The sequence below is a fragment of the Patagioenas fasciata genome, chromosome 12 (assembly GCF_037038585.1).
Source record: "Patagioenas fasciata isolate bPatFas1 chromosome 12, bPatFas1.hap1, whole genome shotgun sequence".
Classification (NCBI taxonomy): domain Eukaryota; kingdom Metazoa; phylum Chordata; class Aves; order Columbiformes; family Columbidae; genus Patagioenas; species Patagioenas fasciata.
The window spans coordinates 17,065,924-17,089,308 of NC_092531.1; the positions used below are offsets into that span (position 1 = coordinate 17,065,924).

The 23,385-nt window shown below is 43.8% G+C and overlaps 1 protein-coding gene across 4 annotated transcripts in view; it reads left to right on the top strand.

The window, feature by feature from the left end:
* Positions 1–8,037: 8,037 nt before the first annotated feature.
* The window catches only part of IGF1R (insulin like growth factor 1 receptor), a 171,468-nt gene continuing 156,120 nt past the window's right edge, over positions 8,038–23,385 (top strand). For 2 of the 4 annotated variants that reach the window (XM_065847015.2, XM_065847016.2), the window contains exon 1: positions 9,335–9,620. In XM_065847015.2, the coding sequence (XP_065703087.1) occupies positions 9,527–9,620 (94 nt within the window). In that variant the 5' untranslated portion in view covers positions 9,335–9,526. Of the gene's footprint in view, positions 9,630–23,385 lie in introns of all 4 variants that reach the window. The other 2 variants (XM_065847013.2, XM_065847014.2) reach the window with 2 other exon arrangements.

Consider the following 23,385-nt stretch of genomic DNA (forward strand, 5'->3'; position numbering starts at 1 on the left):
TCCACGTGGCGCTGAATACAGAGGAGTTAAGAAAAGCATTATGTGAAGGAGACAGCTTGTCTCTGTTGGGGTTATAATTGGCTGGTAACTGGGATTTAAACAACTGAGATTCAAAGTCCATTTTCTGGGTACTTTCTCTGCTATGGAACCAGTCTGGTCACACAGCACATGTATTATTGGCAAGTTGCTTGTAGGTAGTGGAAGTACAGAAAGAGAAAACTAAGACTGCAATGAAAGAAATAATACTGGAGCCCCCACATGAAATAAAATAAAAAGGTCTAAATTATTTTTAAAATCTAAACAAAATCAGCGTTACATCTATACCTTGTATTCTGATTTGATCTAAAGTTTGAAAATACTTGAAGTTAGTACTTCTGGTTCAAGCTCATTTCATTAATAGACAAAACAAGAGCCTTCTATATGATCAGCTCAGTTGTTTAAATGCAGTAGTTTTCTAAACAACGTACCGAGAAGGACGTATTCCAGTCATAGCGTGGGCATTGCGCCCGCTCTGAACGCTCATATTTGGTATAAAAAATAAGGGTAGAGGAATGAGATTAAGGCAGTGAGTACACAGGTGCTAATGGAAAGCCATCTTTCAAGGAATATTTGTAATTTCTTGCATTTGGCATGTCCTGGCAAAGACTGTTTAGAAATTTCTTCTCCAAGCTGCTTATGATTAACAACCTTCCTTCCATGTCCTCCATCTTTAGACCAACATTCTTCCCGCTGCCACTGAACCAATATGAGTCATCCATTTCAAAATATGGAGTGGCCGTACCGTACACTAACACGCACACACAGAGTAAATTATGGGAAAATTGATGTCAAGACCTATCAAGTATGAAGGGCCTTTTAAAACCAACCTTCAGAATGTGCTAATATTTACACATTCCCAAGCCACCTGGAAATATGTTCCCACTGCTTTAAAACATTTTCACTGTTATTTAAATGTATATGCAGACATTCACAGTTGTGCACAAATTTACCCTAGAATCTAATGATAATATGATTTCTTTGAAAAAGCACCTGGCCCAATCCTGCCTTTATAAGAAGTCAAAAACCCTATTCCAACCAAGAGGGAGTCAGGTGTTCGGTTTGTATTATGTACGTGTAAGGTTTAGGTCCTTTTATTCTGTAGAGAACTCTATCAAAGATTTGCTAGAAATGAATAGTTACAGTCCATAAGTGAACCCACTATTGACTTTGTTTTGGGTTCCATTTATATGTTCTGCTGAACTAGAACAAATAATCTTTATTTTCATATGTCCAGCTCCATCTGGATTCAACTGCAAATACACCCAGAAACAAGAAGTTTATTTTGAAATCTATTTTAAATAAATCATTGTATACCTGTGGTTTTAAAAACAAAACAAAAAAACCCTAGAAGCTTTCATGGTCCTTTTAATTCTCCCGCAGGTAAAAAGGGTGAGCTTAAAGTCACTAGAGCCTATCTGCACCTGTGTTTCTTTCTTCCCAGTAGCAATAATTATCCTCCTTACGAATGAAGTGTGACATTTAATTGCCTATAAACACATTTTAAGATCTGGGGATGAATGTTACTATTCAATTGGAAAATGCAGTGAGTTTCTTCCAGGTATTGACATGATTACAGCACGTCTCTCTCGCTGCTGTGGGTCGGCATCACACCGCTCCAGAGGGCACCCAGCTGGGCACCGCTTCTGTTCAGTAGGATTTGTGTACGTCCAGAGTTTAAGAGGTGAAAACCCAAAGTGCTCAACGCAAAAGTCATATAATATAGTAGGGACAGATCCTTTCTGCCCATTACATGGGGTAAAAATCTGACCCCTTTCCCAGTTAGGTTGGTGGAATTCTTGATGGTAATACTACGTCTTCAAGTTAAAATATATGTTGCTTCAGAAGAGTTAATAATGCAAGATTAATAGCTGTTATAAGCACTTGGAGACATCAGGAGTTTGTGTTATAAAATGTAATAAGCACATCAACAGATGGTCTGGTAGATGCTTATAAGCCACGGTTACAAGCACGCGATTGACTTGTTGGACTCTGTAACAATCTCCACAACTGACTGGCCATGTATTCAAACACCCCTCAGTCACTCATTAACTCTTTGTAAACTATTTACGCACAAGCCATTAATACACAGCGCGATCACATCGCCACCGTCTGCAACAGGAGCAGGATGGAGCCTTAATTACTTGCAACAGTTTATTAATTCAATACATTAACGGGAAGCACGTTTTGACAGCCGCCGTGCCGGAGCGGGGAAGCCGACAGACGCTGGAAGCGAGTGGCAGCTGTTCCCCTGCACCTATCGCTCGCCTTCGAGGTGTCTTTTTTGACTAATTTATCACATTTGGAAACACGAAAGGGGAGACGAACTTCAGAACACGGAGGTTTGGCAGGGAAGTGAAATTGCGGCTGCTGTGCTGCGCCGCGAAGGCTCAGCGCGATTGCAGAGTGCATCGGCAGCCCCTTAAAATGCCGTCAAAAAGGCACAAACATCAGTATAATTTATCGGCGGCTATTTTAGGCAGGTGCACGGGAACTCTAAATATACGGCATTCACCACATGCTGCAGTTGCTATGGATATGATATCTCAGGCCTGTAACTAGGGTTATAAATGTTGTTGTGTGCTTATTATTGTTTTTGTTATTAAAACATGATTTTTATAGTTATTCTTTCTCAGCTGCTGCTCCTAAATCGTCCACATAACTGCATACTTCTTTGTCTGAAGGAGGGACATCTATGGGAAAGAAGTAATAAACAATACTCTTTCTTCCCTTCTGCTTTTTATACGCTCCAGAAGCGACCAATTTTGAGCCCCTGTTTGCGGTAGCATTAGGGCCAGGAAAATTCGAAATCACTCAGAACCAAAGAAGTGTACTTCATTTGTGTGTATCTGATTAGTACTCTGGTATTTAAGTCTTGCATACATCAAGCATGTCCAACCCTTTTTTTTCCCCTTCCATTTGTCTTACAACATCTCCTGCAGCTGTGGGGATTCTGCTCAGCCCTCTTGCTGTTATGGCGAGATGGTTTCTTCTACCCAAATCCTGCCCAACGCTACAGATGTGGGAAAGAAAAGAATTCTGGTGGATGGAGAAGCTCTACAGACACCTTGTCCGCTGCAGAGGAGTTAACAGCATCCCCTTGAGTGTGCACTGTGCTCCCATCTGCTTGCTGAGAGGAGACTGAGCGGTTTCCTATCGTTAGGAGTCTGTGGAGGTCATTGGCACGTGATGCAACTCCCAGCAGAGCAAAAAGTGGAAAACGCAGTAAGAATGGGCAACCCACACTTTGCCTAACTTTGAAGGGCTTTTTATGAGGCTACAAAATAGTTTTTAAATGGAGATTTTTTGGGAAAAGGAGTGATGTCCAAGGATTTGTAAGCGTTTTTTGGGTATACAACTCAAACTCACCCAGGTTGTTTAAAAGATAAATTGGACTTTTTATTGGGCAGTGTAGTCATAGTATGAGGGGTAATGGTTTTAAACTGAAAGAGGGTAGTCTTAGATCAGATATTAAGAAGAAATTCTTTGCTGTGAGGGTGGTGAGGCCCTGGAACAGGCTGCCCAGAGAAGCTGTGGATGCCCCATCCCTGGAAGCGTCCAAGGCTGGGGTGGCCAGGGCTTTGAGCAACCTGGTCTAGTGGAAGGTGTCCCTGCCCACGGCAGAAGGTTGGAAATAGATTATGTTTAGGGTCCCTTCCAACACAAACCATCTATGATTCTATGACAATTCCTATCCAGGTCACTTACCTACCCACACGTACCTACAACAAAAACATTCAGCCCAGAACAGAGCCTGCATGAGGTGAGCTGGGAACTTGAGGAGCCCCTGGAGATGAAGAGGTGGCTGCCATGGGTGCTCCCTGGCACTGGGAACGTGGCAAAGGCCACGCACAGAGCTGCGGAGACCTTGAAGAAGCAGCACCTTGAGCAGACACAGGCACTGGTCCGTGGCCGTGACCTTCGTCCTGGGGAGCTGACATGGTTGGAGAAGGCAGGAGAATAAATCTCAACGACTCCCTCACGCCGGTAATACAAAATGTTCAGATGCTTAAAGGTTATGACAAGCTAGCGTCTGGTAAAGAGGTCAGACTGCCCTGAAAGCGTTGCAGAAGCCAAAATAAAGTCTAGTCAAGCCTATGAGGAGTACGAGCACTGAGGCAGGGAAAATAGTGAGGCCTCTTTCTCCCCAGTGGTGGCCCCAGAAAGCAGTGGTAAAGCTGCTGTTAAAATTAAAATATGGCTGAGTATTAGGATATTTGCCTTGGGCAGATATATGTTTTGAGAGACCGGGGTCAGTGGCTGTTTTAACCGCGTTGTTTCATCCCCACTGCCACACTTCCTGAATTTTCCACTTAAGTGGCATTTTAAACAGGACACAGGTATGCTGGTGGCATTCGGCATCACACTCTAGAGGGTAAAATGTGTGTGTGTGTCTGCATTCATGTGTTTCTTTCTGTCCATCTGTCTATCTCAAGGACCATAAACCAGCAGTGGAAAAAGGGAAGGCATGAAGCCCAGTGCAAATGGAGAGGAGGAATGATTGCAGAACCAAGGGAACAGAGAAGAAAGTTATTTTGTACCATCGGGGATGATGGAGTCGTGATAAAATGATTTCTTACACCAATGAAAATTCTAGTTTAGACTTTATGCGCAAAAAGAAACGAGGGGAAAAGATTGCACAAATCTCAGCACACAATATACATTGAACAGTGCATACCTTATTTTAAAAGTGTTTTATTCATTATTAGTGGCCCTATGTAGGAGACATTGCCAAGGATTGGGACCCCTATGAATTACTAAGCAATAACAAAAGAGCAGTGACTGCTATAGTTTACAGCTGAGGCAAGAGGCAGCAGGCAAAAAAAGTGGAAGTGAAGTCTAAGCTGGTGGGAGAATGACCTGACAACAAGTTAGAAAAAAATGGAGGGATGGTTTCCCCAAATCTCAGCAAAAATTGCAAATGGCCACCATTTGGGAAGCCTTTTCCTAAGACATCTGTGATGTATTTAGGTGGACCTAGGAAGACTACAACCTATAGGAATTTTGCATTTTGATCGCCTGATTTAATGTATTGGCTGAAATATTTGCCTTTGGGGCTGGGTATTTTTATATACAGTCAGTTTTACCTTCTTCTGATGAAGTTCTAACAAAACATCTTCACCTGATAATCATCATCACATCTCAATGCAAAGAAAGGCTTGAGATATTCAAGCTGCTTTTAGGATCTGAGTGGTGTTCGACCATAAGGTGCCAGATATAGGTTCTCAGTAAATAAAAACTTCTCATCATACGTATCAACCTCCTTTGCGCAGGTCTATAGATAAAAGCAGAGCACACAGCATTAACAAGGAAATAGATTTCACCATGAAGCACTTTGCGCATTACCATTAAAACTAGCTTTAATCTGTCCAAATTATAACTCTTTAATTTTGCACATAGCACACGTAGTACAGCCTGCTTGAGGTTTTCATAGTCAAAGATATGACCGTGCTGTGGTTTTACAGGCTGAAAAAATCCTGACTTAAATATTTCCACTGAAAATAACAGGACCATGCTTGGAGAAAGATGCCAACACACAAGAGCTGAATCTGATTGGAAGTGTGCACTGAAGCTGAGCATGTATATGTGCATGGCTGGCACTGAAAGCTGCTGAACACGTGAAAGGGTAAGGAAAGCGCAACACTGGGCTCAGCTCTCTTCTTAACCTCTTAAGAGCACTGAGCTGTGGGCACCTCAGCATTCACAGGAAATCAGCTTCTTCCCATGTACCTCCACAGCATAAAAGGTAAAGATCTCCTGGCAGAATCCAGCCAAATAATTCCAAATTATGAATTTCACACCAGCAGATCAGGAAGAGGGAAAGCAATGCGAATGCCTCCAGTTCAACAATGGGCTGTTACTGTAATATATATATGTATATATTTTCCTTCTAAAAGAATCTGACAGATTCCAGAAACAACTGTTATGACACCTATAGGACTGTTTATATGAGACTGCAAGCTTTTTAGGGGCACGGCGCATCTTTTTGTTCTCTTCTTGTGTGGCATCCAGTACAACGTGTTTGTCCATGACATACCCTATTCGTCAAAGTAATGAAAGAAAGACTATTTTATAACGAAAAAAGATCTTTATGACAGCAGAATGATAAATGATAAGACAACCAGTTCCCACTTCAGCTCTGTCTTTACACAACAATACATTAATTTGTAAATAAGGCATTACAATTTATGCTGCATCAATGCCATAACACATGTAGAAAGGACACTTGTTCTACTCGGTATCCAGCACTAGTAGAGGGCACAGCTGTACAGAGCAATAGCAAAAATTTACTGGAGACAAAGATCTTTCTGGTCCAATTTAACTGCAGCCTTGAAAGCCAGTGCACAGTTGACAAAATTGATGCTAGACACATGCATGGCAGTCCAGGCCTATTCTCCTGCACTGAATCTTGAGAGAGTTCTATCACCACCCAAAATGGCACGCACCCATGTTTTGACTTATTATTGAATTATTGACACAGTCCTGGATACATGTGCATGTCTGGCAATTCTGTCCCTGTTGTATTCGGTGATGATTTTCACCCTGACTTCTGTGGTGCGGAATACAGCCTTTTCATCTTTCCTAAGGGGTATGAGAGAGATTGTGTAACTAAGACAACAATACTGGACCATTCTGACAAGGCAAATGGTATAAAAATGGACAGAGAAGCTACAAAAACAGGTGTAAGGTTGTATAAAATGATGTAGTAACATAATGGAAGCCTCATGTAATACAAGATGTCCAAAAAGAATTCAGGTTTAAATGTAAAAACTTAATTTTGACATTTGCATTAATAATGTGACATTTGCATATTTCTTAATGTAGCGGTTTTTTTTGAACCAAAGCACAGCTAATGCTCACAGATGTCTGCTTTCTTCTACTTCAGCATAATTTTGATATCTCCCCATGCCAAAGTATTACAACAAATCTGTGATTACTCAGGACACCCATATGCTGTGCAGCATGGCTACTACAAGCTTCGGCGACACAGCGGGAACACGGCCCACGGTTTCCGATCCTGAAAAGCCGAAACCTCTTCTCCTGCAACTAATCCCATCTCCCCACATTTGGGGCCTGGGTGCACAATGTCATTGCGGGAGACTAGCGAACGGTGGAGAAATGTGCATAAAACAGGCAACATTGGGAGTATTCACTGGAGATCGTGGGTATGGCGCGGGACACATGTTGGCTCCCTCCACTAAGCCAAGCCTTGGCAGTCCCGGCCCTTGCTCCCGCCTAAACCGCATCCCAAGAGCCGAGTGCTACAGCCGTGCTGTTTGACCCAGAGGAGCGACAGCAGAATCACAGAATGTCAGGGATTGGAAGGGACCTCAAAAGATCATCAAGCCCAATCCCCCCGCCGGAGCAGGAACACCCAGATGGGGTTACACACGAAGGCGTCCAGGTGGGTTTTCATTGTCTACGGAGTAGGAGACTCCACAACCTGCCCGGACAGCCTGTTCCAAATCAAACGCAGTAAATAAACAGAACACGTGAAAATCAAAGCGACGCGTTTCTCATTCCGCCTAACTCGGTCCCTTCCATTTTAATTTTGCATTCCTGCGGAACACAGAGGTGTCGGCACTAGCAAGGGGGTCGCTCGTTGCCTCTCCCGCCGTTCTTTCCCGCCCGGTTCCCCCGGCAGGATACTCGCTGCGGCCATCAGGGCTCGGTCGCCGTCTTCTTTTTCCCGTTCATCCCGTCGGCTCGGCCGCCGGAGCGGCGGGAGCAGCGCAACACTGTACAGCACTGTGCAGCGCAGCGCAGCACGGCACAACCCGACCCGGGGTGCAGCCGCCCCGCTCCGCTCCGCGCGGCGCCGCTCCGGCTTTTGCCTCGCGCCCGCTCGCGCCCCGCCGCCGCCTCCGCGCGCGCCGCCGCCGCCGCCTGAGCGCGGGGAGCCCGCGAGGAGAGGGGAGAGGGGGGGGGGGAGGAGGGGGGAGCGTGTTTGAGCGCGCGCGCCCCCGCGCGAGAAGAGGGCGCGTGCGCGCGCGGGAGGGAGCGGGCGGGCGCGAGCCCCGTCCCCGCGCGGCCGCAGAGCGGAGAAGCGGCGGCGGGCGCGGCGGAGCGACGCCGGGGCTCTTGTTTACCAGCGCTCGCTCTGCGTCGTGCGAAGGCAGCCAGCGCGGAGGAGGAGGAGGATAAGGAGGGGGAAGACGCGGCGGCAGAGCGCTGCGAACCCTGCTGCGAGCGAGCGGCGAATTAATCGGGAGGAGCGGCAGCGGCAAGACCCTTCCCCCCGCCACCCGCTTCCCTCCCGGAGGAATTTACAGACCCTTCGCAACAAGCTCCTGGGCTTTGACCTTCAGCAAACCGGATCGCCTTCCTCGTCCCCCCCCCCGCCGCCCCCCCTGCTCACACACGCACACCTCGTCCCGGCTCCCCCTCCCCCTCCCCTGGGCTGGGCAGCGCGAGGGGAAGGTTTGCAGCGCGCGCACACCCAGAGGAGGAGGCAAAAAAAAAAAAAAAAAAAAAAGGATTTACAAATTCGCTGGGTGGTTTTTGTTGTTGTTGTTGTCGTCGTCCTCCCCCCCGCCCCCGGCGCGATGGCAAGGCGGCTCGGAGGGATGCGAGGAGGAGAGCTGCGGGGGGAGGAGGCGGGGTGCTGAGCCGCTCCGCTCGCCCTGCTGCTGCTGCTTTGTGTGTGTGTCCTGGATTTTTTTTCCTTTTTTTTTTTTTTTTTTTTTGAGAAGGAGCCTGTGGCAGCGGCGCCGAGGAGAGGAAGAGGAGGAGTAGGGGGGAAGCCTTTTTAATTCATTTTCGCTCCAAATTCCGCATTTCGAGCGCTCTGCAGCCAGCCGGACTTGTGGTGGTGGTGTTGTGGGTGGTGGTTGTGCGTGGGGTGTTTCTCCCCCCGCCTCCCCTCGCTGAGCGGGGAGAGGAACCGGGGGGATCCCGCCAGGGCAGCCCCGTCCCCGCGCGGAGGGACGGCGGAGCTGTTGTTGTTTTGTAATAAGATTGTCTGGGTCGCACTCCCCCCCCCGGTTTTTGTGTCTGTGTGTGCTCGGCTGCCTCCGTGTGCGGTGTTTGAAAATGGAGGTTGAAGATGCAGACTGCCAGCCCCGATGTGCCTCATGTTTGCGACTCCCGTGCACCATGTACCACTGCAGCCGGCGCTGAGGGGAGACGGCGGCGCCCCCCGCCCCGCCGCCCCGGACACAGCGTCGCCCCGGGGCTTTCATGCCTTGTTGTTGTTGTTGCCCTTAATACATCTTGAAGATTCTGTGTATTTTTGGTGTGGTTGCTCCGGAAGATCAACACCCGGGGACCTCAGAAACCCTCCGGTCTGCCAGCCCGAAGGGTCTTGTTTTTTTACGTTTTTTTCTTTGAGGCAACGTGGATTTATTTATCCAGCCCCGCTTCTCGTCTGCCTTTTGCCTCCTTCGTTATTTTTAGAGGACGGGGAGAGAAAAGAAAAGCGAACAATTTTGGACTTTTTTTTTTTTTTTTTTTCGGGAAAGGAGGATTTTGTCCAATTAAAAAAAGAGGAATGAAGTCTGGCGCTGGAGGAGGGTCCCTCGCCGTCGTCTGGGGGTTCCTGCTCGTCTTCGCCGCACTTTGTCTGTGGCCAACAAATGGGGAAAGTGAGTACGGTGCGTGTCGGCCGGGGGGGTGGGGGGTCGGCGAGGGGCCCCCGGGGTGGGTTAGGGAACCGCGGGGGGGTGGTCCCGGTGTGGGGGTGAAGGGGGTGTGAGGGCATCGGCTGTTTGGGGGTGGGGGGTGAGGGGTTCCCTGGAGGGGTGCGTGTGAGGGGGGGTGTGAGGGGCGCCCACCGTTTCCCGCCGCGCTGAGCGGGGCTCGCCCCTGCCAGCGGGGATGTGCGTGTTTTTCCTCCTGTTACGCGTCTGCTCCTCCAGCACGTTTAACAACCCGGGGCTGCACGTCTTCTTTCCTTCCCCCGGGGAAGGGGAGGGGGTAAGGGGGGGGTGTCTGTATTTTACACACGGGCTCGGCAGAGCCGCAGCCCGGAGGAGGGGGGGGGTCGCGATGCCCATCCGTTCGCTCCTTTGTGTTTCCCCCACCTGAGCCGCCTACTACTCCTAATCCCTTCCAGAGCCCGGTGCAGTGTTTAGACCTCTGCAGCCAGCGCTGCGAGCTGCGTAGTAAACACTTGCAGGCTGGGAAGAGCCATGCTTGCTTTCCCCGCATGGAAAGAGCTTGATCTTTGTCAATACTTAGAGGCTGTATGCAAGAATTCCTGGAAACAAGCGCCGTGCCTTTTATTGCCGCTTTACTACCGAGGAAGGGTTTTCACTCGCTTCTGCTTGGGGTGCAGAATTACGGCGGCATCCCGCAATCTAAAGGTCAAAGTCTGCTGTTAGGATTTTTTTTTTTTAAATTTATTTCTATGTCGTTACTTCTTGTGCGTAAATAAAAACGCTTGGTGGCCGGATGTGCTATATTCTTAAAGGTGTATTTTTAATTTTTTTTTTATTTAAACAGCTGTGTTGCATCCAGCATTAAGGGTTGTGCAGTTGGCAGCGTGCGGGCTGTTATCTCCGCGTGTGCGAGCGCTGCGCGCAGAGAAACGTGGTTCATTGTGCGCGGCCGCGCTGGCAGCACCGCGGGGTGCGGGTCCCTCCTGCCGCCCGGCCCTTGCCCATCGCTCTCTCCCTTTGCTCGCGAGTTGCAAAACCCTCGACTTTTGTTTTTGTGCGTTTCCAACCTGTGATTATCTTGCAGCGCCCGCCCACTTCGGTCGCAAGGGGGAAATAAAGGGGGCAGGGATGGCTGGCGCTGCGATTGATTAGGCTGCAATCATCACCATATTAATCCCTGGTGCTGATCGTTATGGTTTTTTTCTGGTATGTCGGGCTCCTGTTGGGTTGAGGATCTCTTGCATGAAATTAGCCTTCCCTTGGTTTCTGGAGTGCCGGGGAGATGGTAAATGTGCTTTGGAGCCCAAGCGTTTTAAAATCTGCTCCCTCTGTTCCTGCATCTGCAGAAACAGGGGTGTTTCTTTACTGCATCTTGATGCTTTAATGTCTTCTGCTGTGTGTGTTTTTCGAGATACTCTTTGAGCTGTTGTGTGCCTCTCATTTCCAAAAGATACTTGTTAGAGAGAAGGGATGAAGAGATGAGTTTTCTCCGTTTTAAATGTAAAAGGGTAAGAATTTAGAAGCTAGAAAGGCTTTTCTAAAAGTAGTAGTTTCAGGTTGAAGAGGAAGGGAAGTTTTTTAGGATGAGGCTGACTACAGAAACCAAAAGTGAGCAAGAAACGCATGGATGGAGCCTGTAATGCATGTTGAGTAATACTGTGTTTCATTAGCCAGTGAATGCCAATTAACTACTTGCAAATTAAGGCCGTACTTAGGCTTTTGCGTTGCAGTGGCAGGGCCAGTTAGGGCTGGAGAGCCACAGTCTGTCTTCTACGAGTTGAACTTTTCGAGAGGGAAGATTAATCTCTAAAAACAAAACCCCAGTGCCCTTGTTCAGGGAAGGGCTTGCGAAGGATCGAGTAGCGTGGAAAAACAGGAGAGGAGGTCTGGAGTATCCTTAACCTGCTAGGTAACACGCTTACAGTTGTGGGTTTTTTTTATTGTCTTACCTGGTACAGAACACCTTCAAATAAAAATGCTTGTCCAGCTCTGGCAATAAAACAAGGCAGGAACATTATGTTAGGATTTTAGGTTCCAGTCCTCTGAAGTGTTTGTGGTTGCCACTTAGCGAAAATGACCCAATTAAGAGCCTCCCAAGTGAAATATCTTCTGAAGAAGATCTAGGCGTTTAAATACGGGAAGATAATGCTGAAAAACTTGTCTTAGCTGAATACTGCCTCTAATCGATCGTCTTTGTAGTTTACAGTTTAATAGCCTTTGTTTTCACGAGTTATTGCTGAAAGAATTTTGCTGTTAGGGGGAAAAATGATCTCCAGAGCAGATGTTTTGCATCTCTTCATATTCTTCTCTCTCCCCACAATAGTGGAAGGAAGATTAATCTTAATTTTTATTTGTTTTTCATATATACTGTGTCATAGCTAAAAGGCACTTCCATTTTCGGTCAAACAAGCAAGGCATTCCTAAATAGGAATACAAAGGAGTTACAACAGAAGGGGAGAGACCCATCCCTTTAATGCTAAATTATATAAAATCTGTTCATGGTTGGATGACAGAAACCTCTTTAAAATGCAGGTAGCTTTATTGGAAACTTCTGATTCAAAAACAGTCATTAAAAATGCTAAGAGTTTCCTGAGATTTTGTTAGAATGGCACAAAAATAAAAAGACTCTTCATTAAGATAAAGTATGTGCTGGCGTAACAGGGCATTTGATATATCAAGCTACAACTGTTGGAGACTGTTTCATCCTAGGGGTGCATTTAACATGAAGCGTGAACTCTGTGTTTTCTTCCTTTTCTACCTTGAGCATGATGGGGGTTTGATTTCCACCCCGTGTACATTTACAAAGGGAATGGCTAGAAGGGAATGGGTTAAACATTCATAATACAAATCATGGGTTTAGGTCTGATGGTACTTCAGACTGATAGATGGCTTGATGGATCTGTTCATGTTAGCTCTGAGCTTTTGTTTGTCTGTTCAAGCTATGTTTTGTGTTTCTGGTGTTAACAAGCAGTAGCTCATGCTGCATGTCTAATCTCTCTCCCAGGTTGCTTAGTAAAAACCCTCCTGACCTGTCAGCATTACACACACCTCGCTTTCTCATCGGCGTTTTCATATTGCGCCCGGCGGTTAGTGAATGTTGTTAAATGGGAGCCAGATAATTCCTTCTCTAATTGAGGTTGTGAGTAGAAAATGCCAGAGCGTTTAAGGAATTGGTGTCAGTTGGGTTCACCAGGAAGGGGAGAGGAGGAGAATGTTCAGAGAGCCGTGGTGAGCCAGGCGGTACTTTGACTTTTTTGATAGCGTTAGATTGTACTTTGAAAGCGTTTTCTGTACCAGCGCTGGAGCAAAGACCTTGTGTGACTCAGAAACTGGAGGGGCTGGGATATGGTAGAGACTTGGCTAATATCAGGCAAAATGCTTTGCGAACATGAGGAAGCAGAGGGATGGGTGTGGAAAAATGTGTGTTGGAAGTTTCAGTGCTGAACTTACTCTTCGAGAGAGAGCAATACGCGAGAAGTGAAGGAAATTTAACTTGGTTTTCAAGGATGTTGTGAGGAAAGGAAGGGGTTGCGGAGAGTGAGGAGACAGGTCAATTAGTTTGACTTCAGTACAACAGAAGGCATGATTCATTGGCTTTTATAGAGAAATTCAGATTTGATAAAGTATTGAGTTCATTTTTATGTCAGCTTTTCCTTGACCAGTTGTTTCTTCAGCCTTATTCTGGAGTGCAGTTAAAGCACAACTCCGGGGACACTGAAATTGTTTTCATCTTGAAATATACACATGAAATCTAGTGTTGAGAAGTAACTGTTTGATGATTTTAAAATCTGTCTTCCTTGGTAAATAATTAATTTCTATCAATATACGTCACCTTGGGAAAAGTTGTTTCAAATCCTGTTTAACTTTCTGCTAAACTAGCATTTAGTAAGACAATCTTGGAGGATAATGTCTTTGGTGAGGAGAGCATCTAACATTGAGAATTAAAATACATTTCAGGGCTGTTAACTATGAGATGTAAAGGACAATTTCAGTTCATGTTTAACTGAAGCTTTTTTTCTCTTCTCCAGTTTTCTTTCTTTTTGCTCTGAAGTAGATTTTACCAGTGATCACTGGAACTATGAGCTGGGTGAGACCAAAGAGACAGATTTGTTAAGCGATTAGTTATATTGTGTGTATATTCCATCTGTGTGAATTGTGAGCTACCGCAGTCTCATTGTAGACAAGTTTGTTTATGTTCCTGAACTTCGTGTGAGAGAGGAAATAATATATGCAGGAAACCTGTTTTTCTCACACTGGATGTTAACTTTATGATCCCACACAGAGAACAACTTATCTAGCTCATCATCTGTAATGACCCTAAAGCTCATAACTTACGAAATGTACTGAATAATTATTTTAAAAAATTTAGAGTATTTCTCTAGATTATCTGTAGTTAAATTAATAAGCTTAATGGGCAGTATTTTACTTGAAAAACTAAAGAGAGGCTGAGAAGCAGTAGCAACTTTCTGGAAAACTTCTTTAAACTTTGGTTTATGGAATTAAATACATTCCTATTTAGATTTTAGTATAAAGCTTTCCCATTTGGAAATACTTTGTGATGTTATCAAGTAGCAGCTGTTTTTGATTCATACGTGTGAGTGCGTACATAGGAACATAGGAATGGGTAAACTGCAGTTTGCTAAAGAAAACTTGTTTATGTTAGTAAATTTTTTAAAAAAGCTACAGTTGGAGTAATTGTCTCAAGAGGCTCATAATTAAAGTTGTTGCAGATTTGTAGTTTCAGTTTATCTCAGACCTTTCTGACCGAGTTGAGCTTTTAGGGTTTCTGGGCTTAGGTGGTGATGGAACATGGTGCTTTGAGGAGTTCTGTGTTCAGGAAGACTTCAGGAATGCGATGATGTGTTTGAAAGGTAGAAACACTGCTTTAGTATTTTGATATATTTGACATGTATAATTTTTCTATCACTGTAAATTGTATAGACAGCTTCTTTGTGTAGGTTAGTTGCATTAGTTTTTATGATTTATGAAAGCCACTTTAAAAAGAAGAGTTTAAAATTTTTTTTTATTGTACAAAAGCAGAGCTCAACAAACAGTAGTTGATGAAGACACATTTGTGGTTGTTAGCCAGCCTGTCTTCTATGTGGTTTTTTGGGTTGGTTTTTTTTTCTCTCTTAGCCAAGTCATGACAGGTACAATCTGGACTGATTTCTGCAGTACTATATTTGTCTTTTTTGTGTTCAGAACTGAGACAAACTTTGAAGACCGGCAGATTAGCAGCTCACAGTGTTCATTCATGTATTCCTGTGCTCTGCAAACAGAGCTGTTGAGTCCCCAAACTCAAAAATAGGCTCTGGTTCCTTTAGGAAGGACTTGTTTTTGCTAATTAAGTTTGATGATAGTTTGGCTTATTCCTTATTGAAGGAGATGCAGTCTGGCAGAACTGCTGTTGTACCATGGTGGTGTATTGTGAAGGTTTAACCTGTGTTTATCACTGAAAGTTTTTCTTTCTAACCTCTGCAAATGCTAAATATGAGCATTTCCCTTAGGATATCTTTCAAAGCACCAATTAACTTCTTCAGTGTTGATATCCTCAGGAAGGTGCTGTTGTGGCACAAGATTATTTAAAATGTGTTGAAAAGCAAAATTATTATTTATTTACAGATTGGTTTGCATATGGCTTACAAGCTTCAATGTCATATAATTTTATTTATTTTTTTTAATACATCTGGATGTGTACAATTCCTATTAATCTGTTGCTTTCTTGGTAAACTTGATAGTATGAGGAGAAACAAGCATCTCTGTGTTTCAGTGACTCCCCAGATAGTTTTTCAAGGAGACTGTTGCCTGTGACCTACCAGTGAGAAGGGACCTCACACCTCAATAAAGTACGGAGATAATTCCTCTGGAGGAACAAGTCCACTTAGTAAATATTTTTGTAGAATAGCAAATGTCTGCTTTTGTAGCAGTCATTTTAATAATAACTTGGTGCAATATTTAATTTCAAGATTTTCACTGGAGTGCCAGCTAGGTTGTGCTTTAAGAACTTTATGCAATACCATTGATTTAAAGTTTGTTATACAAATAAGAAAGTTTTCAAGCGGGAAATAGGTGAGCTGCACATGTATGGGCTTTACTGTAACGATATATAAAATAGGTATGTGTACTGCTTTTGCAAGTGCTTAGTTTGTGCAGATGTGTGTTTTGGGCAAGTCCAGTGACCTGATGAGTTGTTTGCTCTGTGTTGCCAGCGAGGGACGTGTTATTGAAATAGCTCTGTGACCAGTCCGAGTGTTATCTGCAAACCTCTTATTGGTGCCATTACGCGCTGTAAAGATAGCGCTGTTTACTTGGAAGTGTGAGCATCAGCCCTGGTCACAACACTTTCTCTTAACAGGTGGAGGTTTTTTTGAGCTCTTTGCTGAGCATCCCTTCTCCCCATGGCGGGGAGAGGTGTCAGAATGTGACATGAGGGAAACACCTACAATATTTGAGTTCTTAATGATGGAGTCAAACTTTATGTGTGGGTGTTTTTTTTTCCTTGTTTTTTTTTTTTTCCCTACCGTCAAATGGGTGGTGGGTGATTTTTACTGTTTGTTTCCAGGAGCTTTGTTTTTTCCTTCAGTATGAGCAGTTGACGAATTAGTACACTGCTGATTTGCGTCAGCTATGTATACGGTACTGTTCAAACAGTGGCGGGCTTGATTGGAGGCAGGAAAAAAATAATGTTGTGAAGTTCAGATTGCACGAAATGAATCCATGCTGAAGTAGTCAAAGATCCCTTGTACTTTATCAGAGTGCAGACTGCTTGAATGAAGGGTAGCGTACCTGCTGTTAAGTTTATAAACTTGGTTTATACAGATTACTTTTTAAATTATTCATGATGCTACATTACAAGTATATCTGACAGGTTTAAAATAAATGGCTTGATGGTAAGAGGGAGCATGCATAAATTAGAGCTGGGATAATGTGCTCTTTGAAGTACCTCTTCCATTTGTTACTACTGGAGTACAGCAGGTAGCTGCAGCTGAATGTGTGATTCTCAAGAACGGAGTGCATCATTATCTTCAAATTGTGTTACAGTGGCAGTTTATTTAAGACAGATGAGATGCAGTGGCAGGGAGGACTGAGGTGCCCAGGTTCTATTTAGTTATGTACATATCTCTGCTGAAACATGGAGAGTATTTATGGGCTGAAACTTCTCTAAGCACAGCAGTTGAAAGGATCTTGCTGGTAGCTGTGTGTTGGTAAGGTTAGGAGAGGGTCACGTTGTTCTATTTACTCTCATTAGTGTTGCTGTGGGTTTGTAAGAGGAGTTTTTGCAAGCTGGTGGGAGGTTTCCCTTTTACTTAGGGGGACACTGTATCTGTTTTGCTGGTACTGGCTTGAGAAGTCTTCCTGGTATGTATGCACAGGTAAATTTTGCAAGAGCTGAACTGTTGGGTTTGGAAGAGGTTATTAGCGGGGAAAGTGAATTCCAGATCTCTTGGATTCAAAAACAGCTTCCCCAGACATAAATTTACACAGTGCTGGTTTTCCTGGCTTTGTAAACAGGCAGCTCATTATATTTGAGAAGAAAGCTCCCGAAGTAGTTTCTTGTGTAGAAAAAATAATAAAATTATGCATGATAGAGCAGCCCTCAAAAATAATGGGAAGTTTTTCTGTAAGTGTAAGGTTGTCTTGTAGGGATGGATAGTTCAAATCTTAAGTCTTAATCAAATGGGCACAGCATTTTGGAGCGAGGTCTGGTGACAACTGCTCCTGGAAACAGTCTGTAACCAAACTTATAAAAGAGAGTTGGCTTGGACTTCAGAAGGGCTTTATCCCTGGATCTCACCAGGGTGTTTTCCTCATTATTTGCGTTGGCTTCAGTTTAGAGTCATCTCTGCATTTTGTCCTCTGCAAATAGTACGTTTTGCTTCCCTGCCACTCAGGTCACCTCCCCTTGGTCCTTCTGTGTAACAGTAGCATGTACCTTGAAAAAGCCTAAAAGCACATGGGGGACACCTGTGGGAGGAGCGAAGACACTGGCAGTGCCCTGAAGAACAAATGTGTATTTGCGCTGCCCAGCTGATCTTAGAGTAACATTTGGCTCCAGTGTTAGAGTTGAAATTGCAGTGGAAATACCTTGTTTGTCCTATTCCCTGTGCTCTTTGCCAGTGCAAAAATGACGTTTATTGTGGTGTTTTTGTTGCTTTTTCCTGAGGGTTCTGCTGTGTAGTTAAATTGTTACTGTTGTCTTTTCTAGTCAAATTTCGTGTATCCCACTGGGGATTTTGTTTGTTCTCCAAAATACTGATGGATTTAAATAGTGTGGATTGGTCTTGTTAAGCTTTCAGGTGGCTCTACCTTTCTTTTAGCTGAGAACCAGTGCTAAGGGAGACATGTAACATGATGGTGGCACAAACTGTGTTAACAGTTCGCAGGCCTGCTGGGATGGAGGGGATTCCACTGGAATTGCAGCGATGTCTGGCTGTCAAAACAGGATTTTTAGCTGCTGCTTCTCTCTGGTGGTTCTGTATCCCCAGCAGGTGGAAGCAGCTTGTGGTTCTGTATTGATTGCAGTTTGATCGCAGTTAACATCTTTCAGTTTACTGTGACTGAAGTGTTTGATTTTTTTCTTTTTTCTTCTTCTGAGATGGATGTGCATTTTCTTGGTCCCTTGCAAATGGCACACCTCCTGGGAAATACAGGGGGAACCAACATCCGACTGCGTGAAGAGATGCATATAAGTTATTTTTTGTGCTTTGCTTCTCTTCATCAGACCTGAGAGGTACCAAGACTAGGGGAAGGAAAGTTGCAAACCAGTTGGACGTATGGTCACTTGTGTGTGGAGGAGAATTCCAGAAGTCAAAGGGTCCGGTAGTTCTGTTGCTCATTTACGTTGGATATGGAGGTTTTGTTTCACTACATTAGGTTGGTAGACCCTTGCAGCTCTTCCAGTAGCTACACCAGTGATGGAGATTGAGCCTGTGCAGTTGTCACTGTACAAAAGAGCAAAAACAGGGTTCAGGAAAAGCGCATTTCTTGTTCCAAACTTGAGACTTGGTTTGGTTTGGGACTGTCACTTCAACCTGCCTGGGTCCTGTCTAGGAGTGACTGAAGGTTCTGATGATTTGTTCATCCGTTTCCTTTTTGTGTGTGGATGCTAATAAAAATGTGTATCTTTGTCACATTTGAATAGGCTGATTACACGGACAATTATTTTCATTTATATTGTGTCTCATCAAGAGGCACGTAGTGTGCATTTAATACTTAAATTAGGTTATGAGAATCCCTTTTAAAAGTTTGAGCTTGTGGTTCTGTTATGTGACCAGCGTTACCAGTGAATGAACAAAGGTCCTTTCAAGTTGGTTCAGTTGCTATCCTACAGAAATAAGGCACAGAGAGAGAAATACGTTTGAGTGTGTATGTGGCAGTGGTTCTGGACTTCAGCAGAAACACATGTGTAAAGGACATCTGTTTTTATGTGGTTTGTGTTTTGTGTATCTCTTCTGGTAGTTCATTGTTTAAATAAACATGTTGCATTAGCTGTAAGGCTTTAATGCCAAATGCCCACTGATGAGATGTGTTAGGGTTTTGTTGTTCCCAAGCCATAACTGAGGAACAAGAGCTTTACAATTCAACACATTTGATGGAGATTACAAAAAGAATTTGGGGTGGATCACCATCAGCACTTCAAAAACAATGGGTTTGGAGTAACTGCTAGAACACAGCACGACCCATGGAAAAATACTGTCATCTTAACAGATGTAGTGTTATTTTGAACATTCCACTGTATAAATACATGAACTGTGGTTAAATTGTGATGGTAACAGATGCAATCTCACTTCTCAATTCTTTAATCTCTTTAATATTTAAAAATACCCCACAAAGTAAAAGAAAAAACAACATCAAGGTTGAAAATATGCCTTTTGTAAGTTGTTGGGTTGTACCTTTTGGGCCTTGTTTCATTTCAGATACGCCACTGCAGATCAGACTTGGACAGAGTAAATGCTCATCTCTGAGGGAGTCTCTGCAAGTGCTGCTTATTGTACAATTTGCATATGAATGGAATTATTCAGCTATATTTGGGAAATGTCAGCGAGATTGAAGTCAGAGTTGGTTAACCTGGCAAAGAGATACTTCCAGTATTTTTCATGAGAGAAAGCGGTAGTGTGAAGACAAGAATTACACATGCCACTGCCTAAACCAACATTGTCTGAGGATTTTCTTGGTGTTTTTCTAGTTGATATCTGTGGCTCTAAATTTGTCCACGATACGTTGCAGTCTTTGAGGGCAAGAGAATCGGAATGTGGGAATCGGATGATGTATCATAGTGCTGCACAGTTGTGTTCACGTTTGTTTTTCTTTCCAGATTTGGTTTTGTTTAAATATTGATTTGACAAGTATAAATTAAGAGCAAGGGTCTCTCTCTCTTTTTTTTTTTTTTTTTTGTTTTTTTTTAATGAACAGCAAATAAAGCATAGCAAGATGTTGTTATCAGTCCATTCCCCTCTTATCTGTCCACTGTTTGGGTAGAAAAGCCTGAAGTTAAATACTGTGACTGGATTTTTAAAAGGGACTAGGTAATTTTTGTGAGCAACAACATTTGTAGTCATGCATGCTAAAATAGGGAGTGATCGCGTGTTGTGCTTCAGAAGCTGTCAGTATGCAAGGGTTGGGAAGAAGTCGCATTCCTCCTCCGGGTGTTTGTATTTCCTCCTCACTTTAACACACAGAGCAATGCCGTCCTTGGGGGTGGTTAAAAGACGTAGTTTTTAAAATGTTGATGTCAGGTGGTCGTGGGGCTGTGTCATCCAGGTGAAGGCACTTTCACTGGGAAGCTGTACAGTGTCAGGCATTCCAAGGCTGTATTCTTAGCAGAAGGATAAGGTTGTTGGAATCAGCTGACCGATAAGGAGATGGTGTGTTACATGAAAAATAAACCCCATGTCTCCACAGGTGACTATTAAGATTACCTGGTGTCACATGCAGTTAGAATGAAACAAAAATTGAGGTTGTTTGAGCATGGTTGGCTGGAGGACTGGGCAGAGAAGAACCTGAGGAGGTGTAACGGGGGCAAGTGTAGGGTCCTGCACCTGGGGAGGGTTAACTCCGGGCACCAGTACAAGTTGGGGTTGACCTTCTGGAAGGCAGCCCTACAGAGAAATACCTGGGAGTTCTGCTCGACAGCCAGTTGACCATGAGTCAACAATGTGCCCTTGTGGCCAAGAAGACCAGTGATACTTGGGGCGCATAAGGAAAAGTGTGACCAGCAGGTTGAGGAAGGTTGTCCTCCTCCTCTACTCTGCCCTGGTGAGGCCACATCTGGAGTCCTGTGTCCAGTTCTGGGCTCCCAGTTTAAGGACAGGGAAGGGAGTTGGAGTTACGAAGATGATTAGGGGTCTGGAGCATCTTTCGTATGAGGAGAGACTGAGGGAGCTGGGTCTGTTCAGCCTGGAGAGAGAAACTGAGAGGGATCTCATAGATGTTTATAAATATCTGACCGGTGGGTGTCAGAGGATGGACCAGACTCTGTTCAGTGGTGCCCAGTGACAGGGTGAGGGGCAACGGGCACAGGCTGAAACACAGGAGGTTCCATCTGAACATGAGGAGAAACTTCTTTGCCTTGAGGTGCCAGAGCCCTGGAAGAGGCTGCCCAGACCAGGTATGGAGTCTCCTTCTCTGGAGATGTTCGAAACCCTTGTGGACGTGTTCCTGTGCGATCTGCTCTGGTGACCCTGCTTTAGCAGGTGGGTTGGACAAGGTGATCTCCAGAGGTCCCTTCCAAACCCAACCGCTCTGTGATTCTGTGGTGTGGCCTCCCTGTGAGGATGGGCTGTGGTGCGGCCTGCTTGGTCTGCACGACTTCTCTTTGTTCTCTGCACTGACAGACATGTGCTGCTATTCCCTGTTCTGATGCTTCCACAACTCTATGTATTAATAGCTTTGTAACCTTCCGGTGGAAATGCCATGAATTTTGTTCCGATTTGTCCATCAAAGCTGATTTCTTCCTTAGTATGAAGGCCTCAGAGTGCTACCAGCATATTATGATTTTTTTTCTTTTATTGAGATGAGGTGTGAGTGATTTTCATGACTTAAAACAGCATGCAGGAAGAACTTGCTTTAAATACGCAGTTTTAATCTAATTTTGCATATTTTTAGCTGGATTTTTTTTATTGTCTGACAGCTGTTACAACACAGTCCCAAGTACAACCTTTCTGGAAAATACAGGATTTTTTGCCAATGAACAGCATTTGCCATTTCTCCTCATTCATGTAAATAATTAGAAATCTTAGATACATTTTCTCAGATCCTTAATTTATACCAGAAAATACATATTATATCATGTATATTACTTCTCATTCATGTAATCTCCTTATTTGGATGGAAAATGCATTTTTAATTGAAATGCAGAAGATCTGAATTTTGAAACAATTAATACTTAATGTGTGACGAACAGGCATGATTTAAAAATAAATATCAACAGAAAAAATAGTTTATCGTTGTTTCTGAAAAATTTAGAGCTAATAGATCTTGCCCACTGTTTCACAAGATTCTGTGCAGGAACCCTTTTTAATTTGGAATTAATTGCTTGCTGAACTGCACCATTTGAGTGACCACGAGGAGCTGTTGAGTGTAAAAGCTGTCTTAGCATTTCAACGAAGGGTGGCTCCAAGAGAGCACTGAAGAGTAAATTCACCAGTCCAAACTTTTTTTTTGATGTAAATTATACGCTTACTATTTTTATTCTATTTAAATTACAGTAGGCATTTGCCCTAATATATGCTGTTACAATTTCATGTGAGATTTGTAATTAAGTTTATTTTTAGAAGAATGCATTCAAGTGGTTTATATAAAATGATTTTCTATTTTTGTAAATGAAATAATTGTTTTTATTGACTTCTCATTTCATGCAAATGCGGTTTGTTTTTTTTTTGGCTTGGAGGTTATGTGAGCAGAAAGCAATCGAATAATTTGAGAGTATTCTCATAATATAAAAAATAGAGGATTTGTTGGCACTAGCTGGGGGCACTGATAGACAGTTAACTTATTTACGCATGTTCAAAATGAGTGATGGATGTTACAGAATGTGATACAGTGGGCTTATATAATAAATGTTATTTATTGATTGTTCTTCTGGCTAAGCAAAGAAAGCCAAATTGTAACTGCATTTAGAATCTGACAGGGAGATAAGAGAGATGGTCATAATGTGATGATTTCTTAAAATGCCTGAATATGTTGCAATCCACGGCAAATCTGATGGACGAGTGAGTGTTAATTGTGTGCAAGCCAGATTTGCTATTTTTAATTTGGCCTCGCTATCGTGTCTCTTCGCAGCTGAATTTGAAGGCTAAGGGGAGTTGAGTGATGAGTCATTATTGAGTTAGTAAAATCACAATTGATCTCTGTTTCCTGTTGATTCCAAAATTACTGGAGTGTGAAAGCCAAGAGTGACTGATGACTTCTTGGAGGGGAGTTTGAGGGTGGAATGTGGAAGTGACTCTGTCTAAAGTAATTCAGTGCTGCCCTGGGTGTTCTGTAAAAATGTCTGCAGTGAGAACAGGTGTGTGTCTGAGCTGGGGGGCTTGGGAGAGAGCGGATGGTCTGGCCAGCTGAATTACCTGGAAATAATGGTAATCTGGGCACTAAAACATGCTCTTCAGCAAGGTGGGGGGAAGAGGTTTCTTAAGTGGCTACTGACGGAAGCTTAAGATTAAACTTTTGGACAGTACTTTTGAACATTGTGGTAATGTGCAGGTAAGATTTAAAATTTTTCTTTCGCCCCCCCTTAGAACTCACTGTTAGA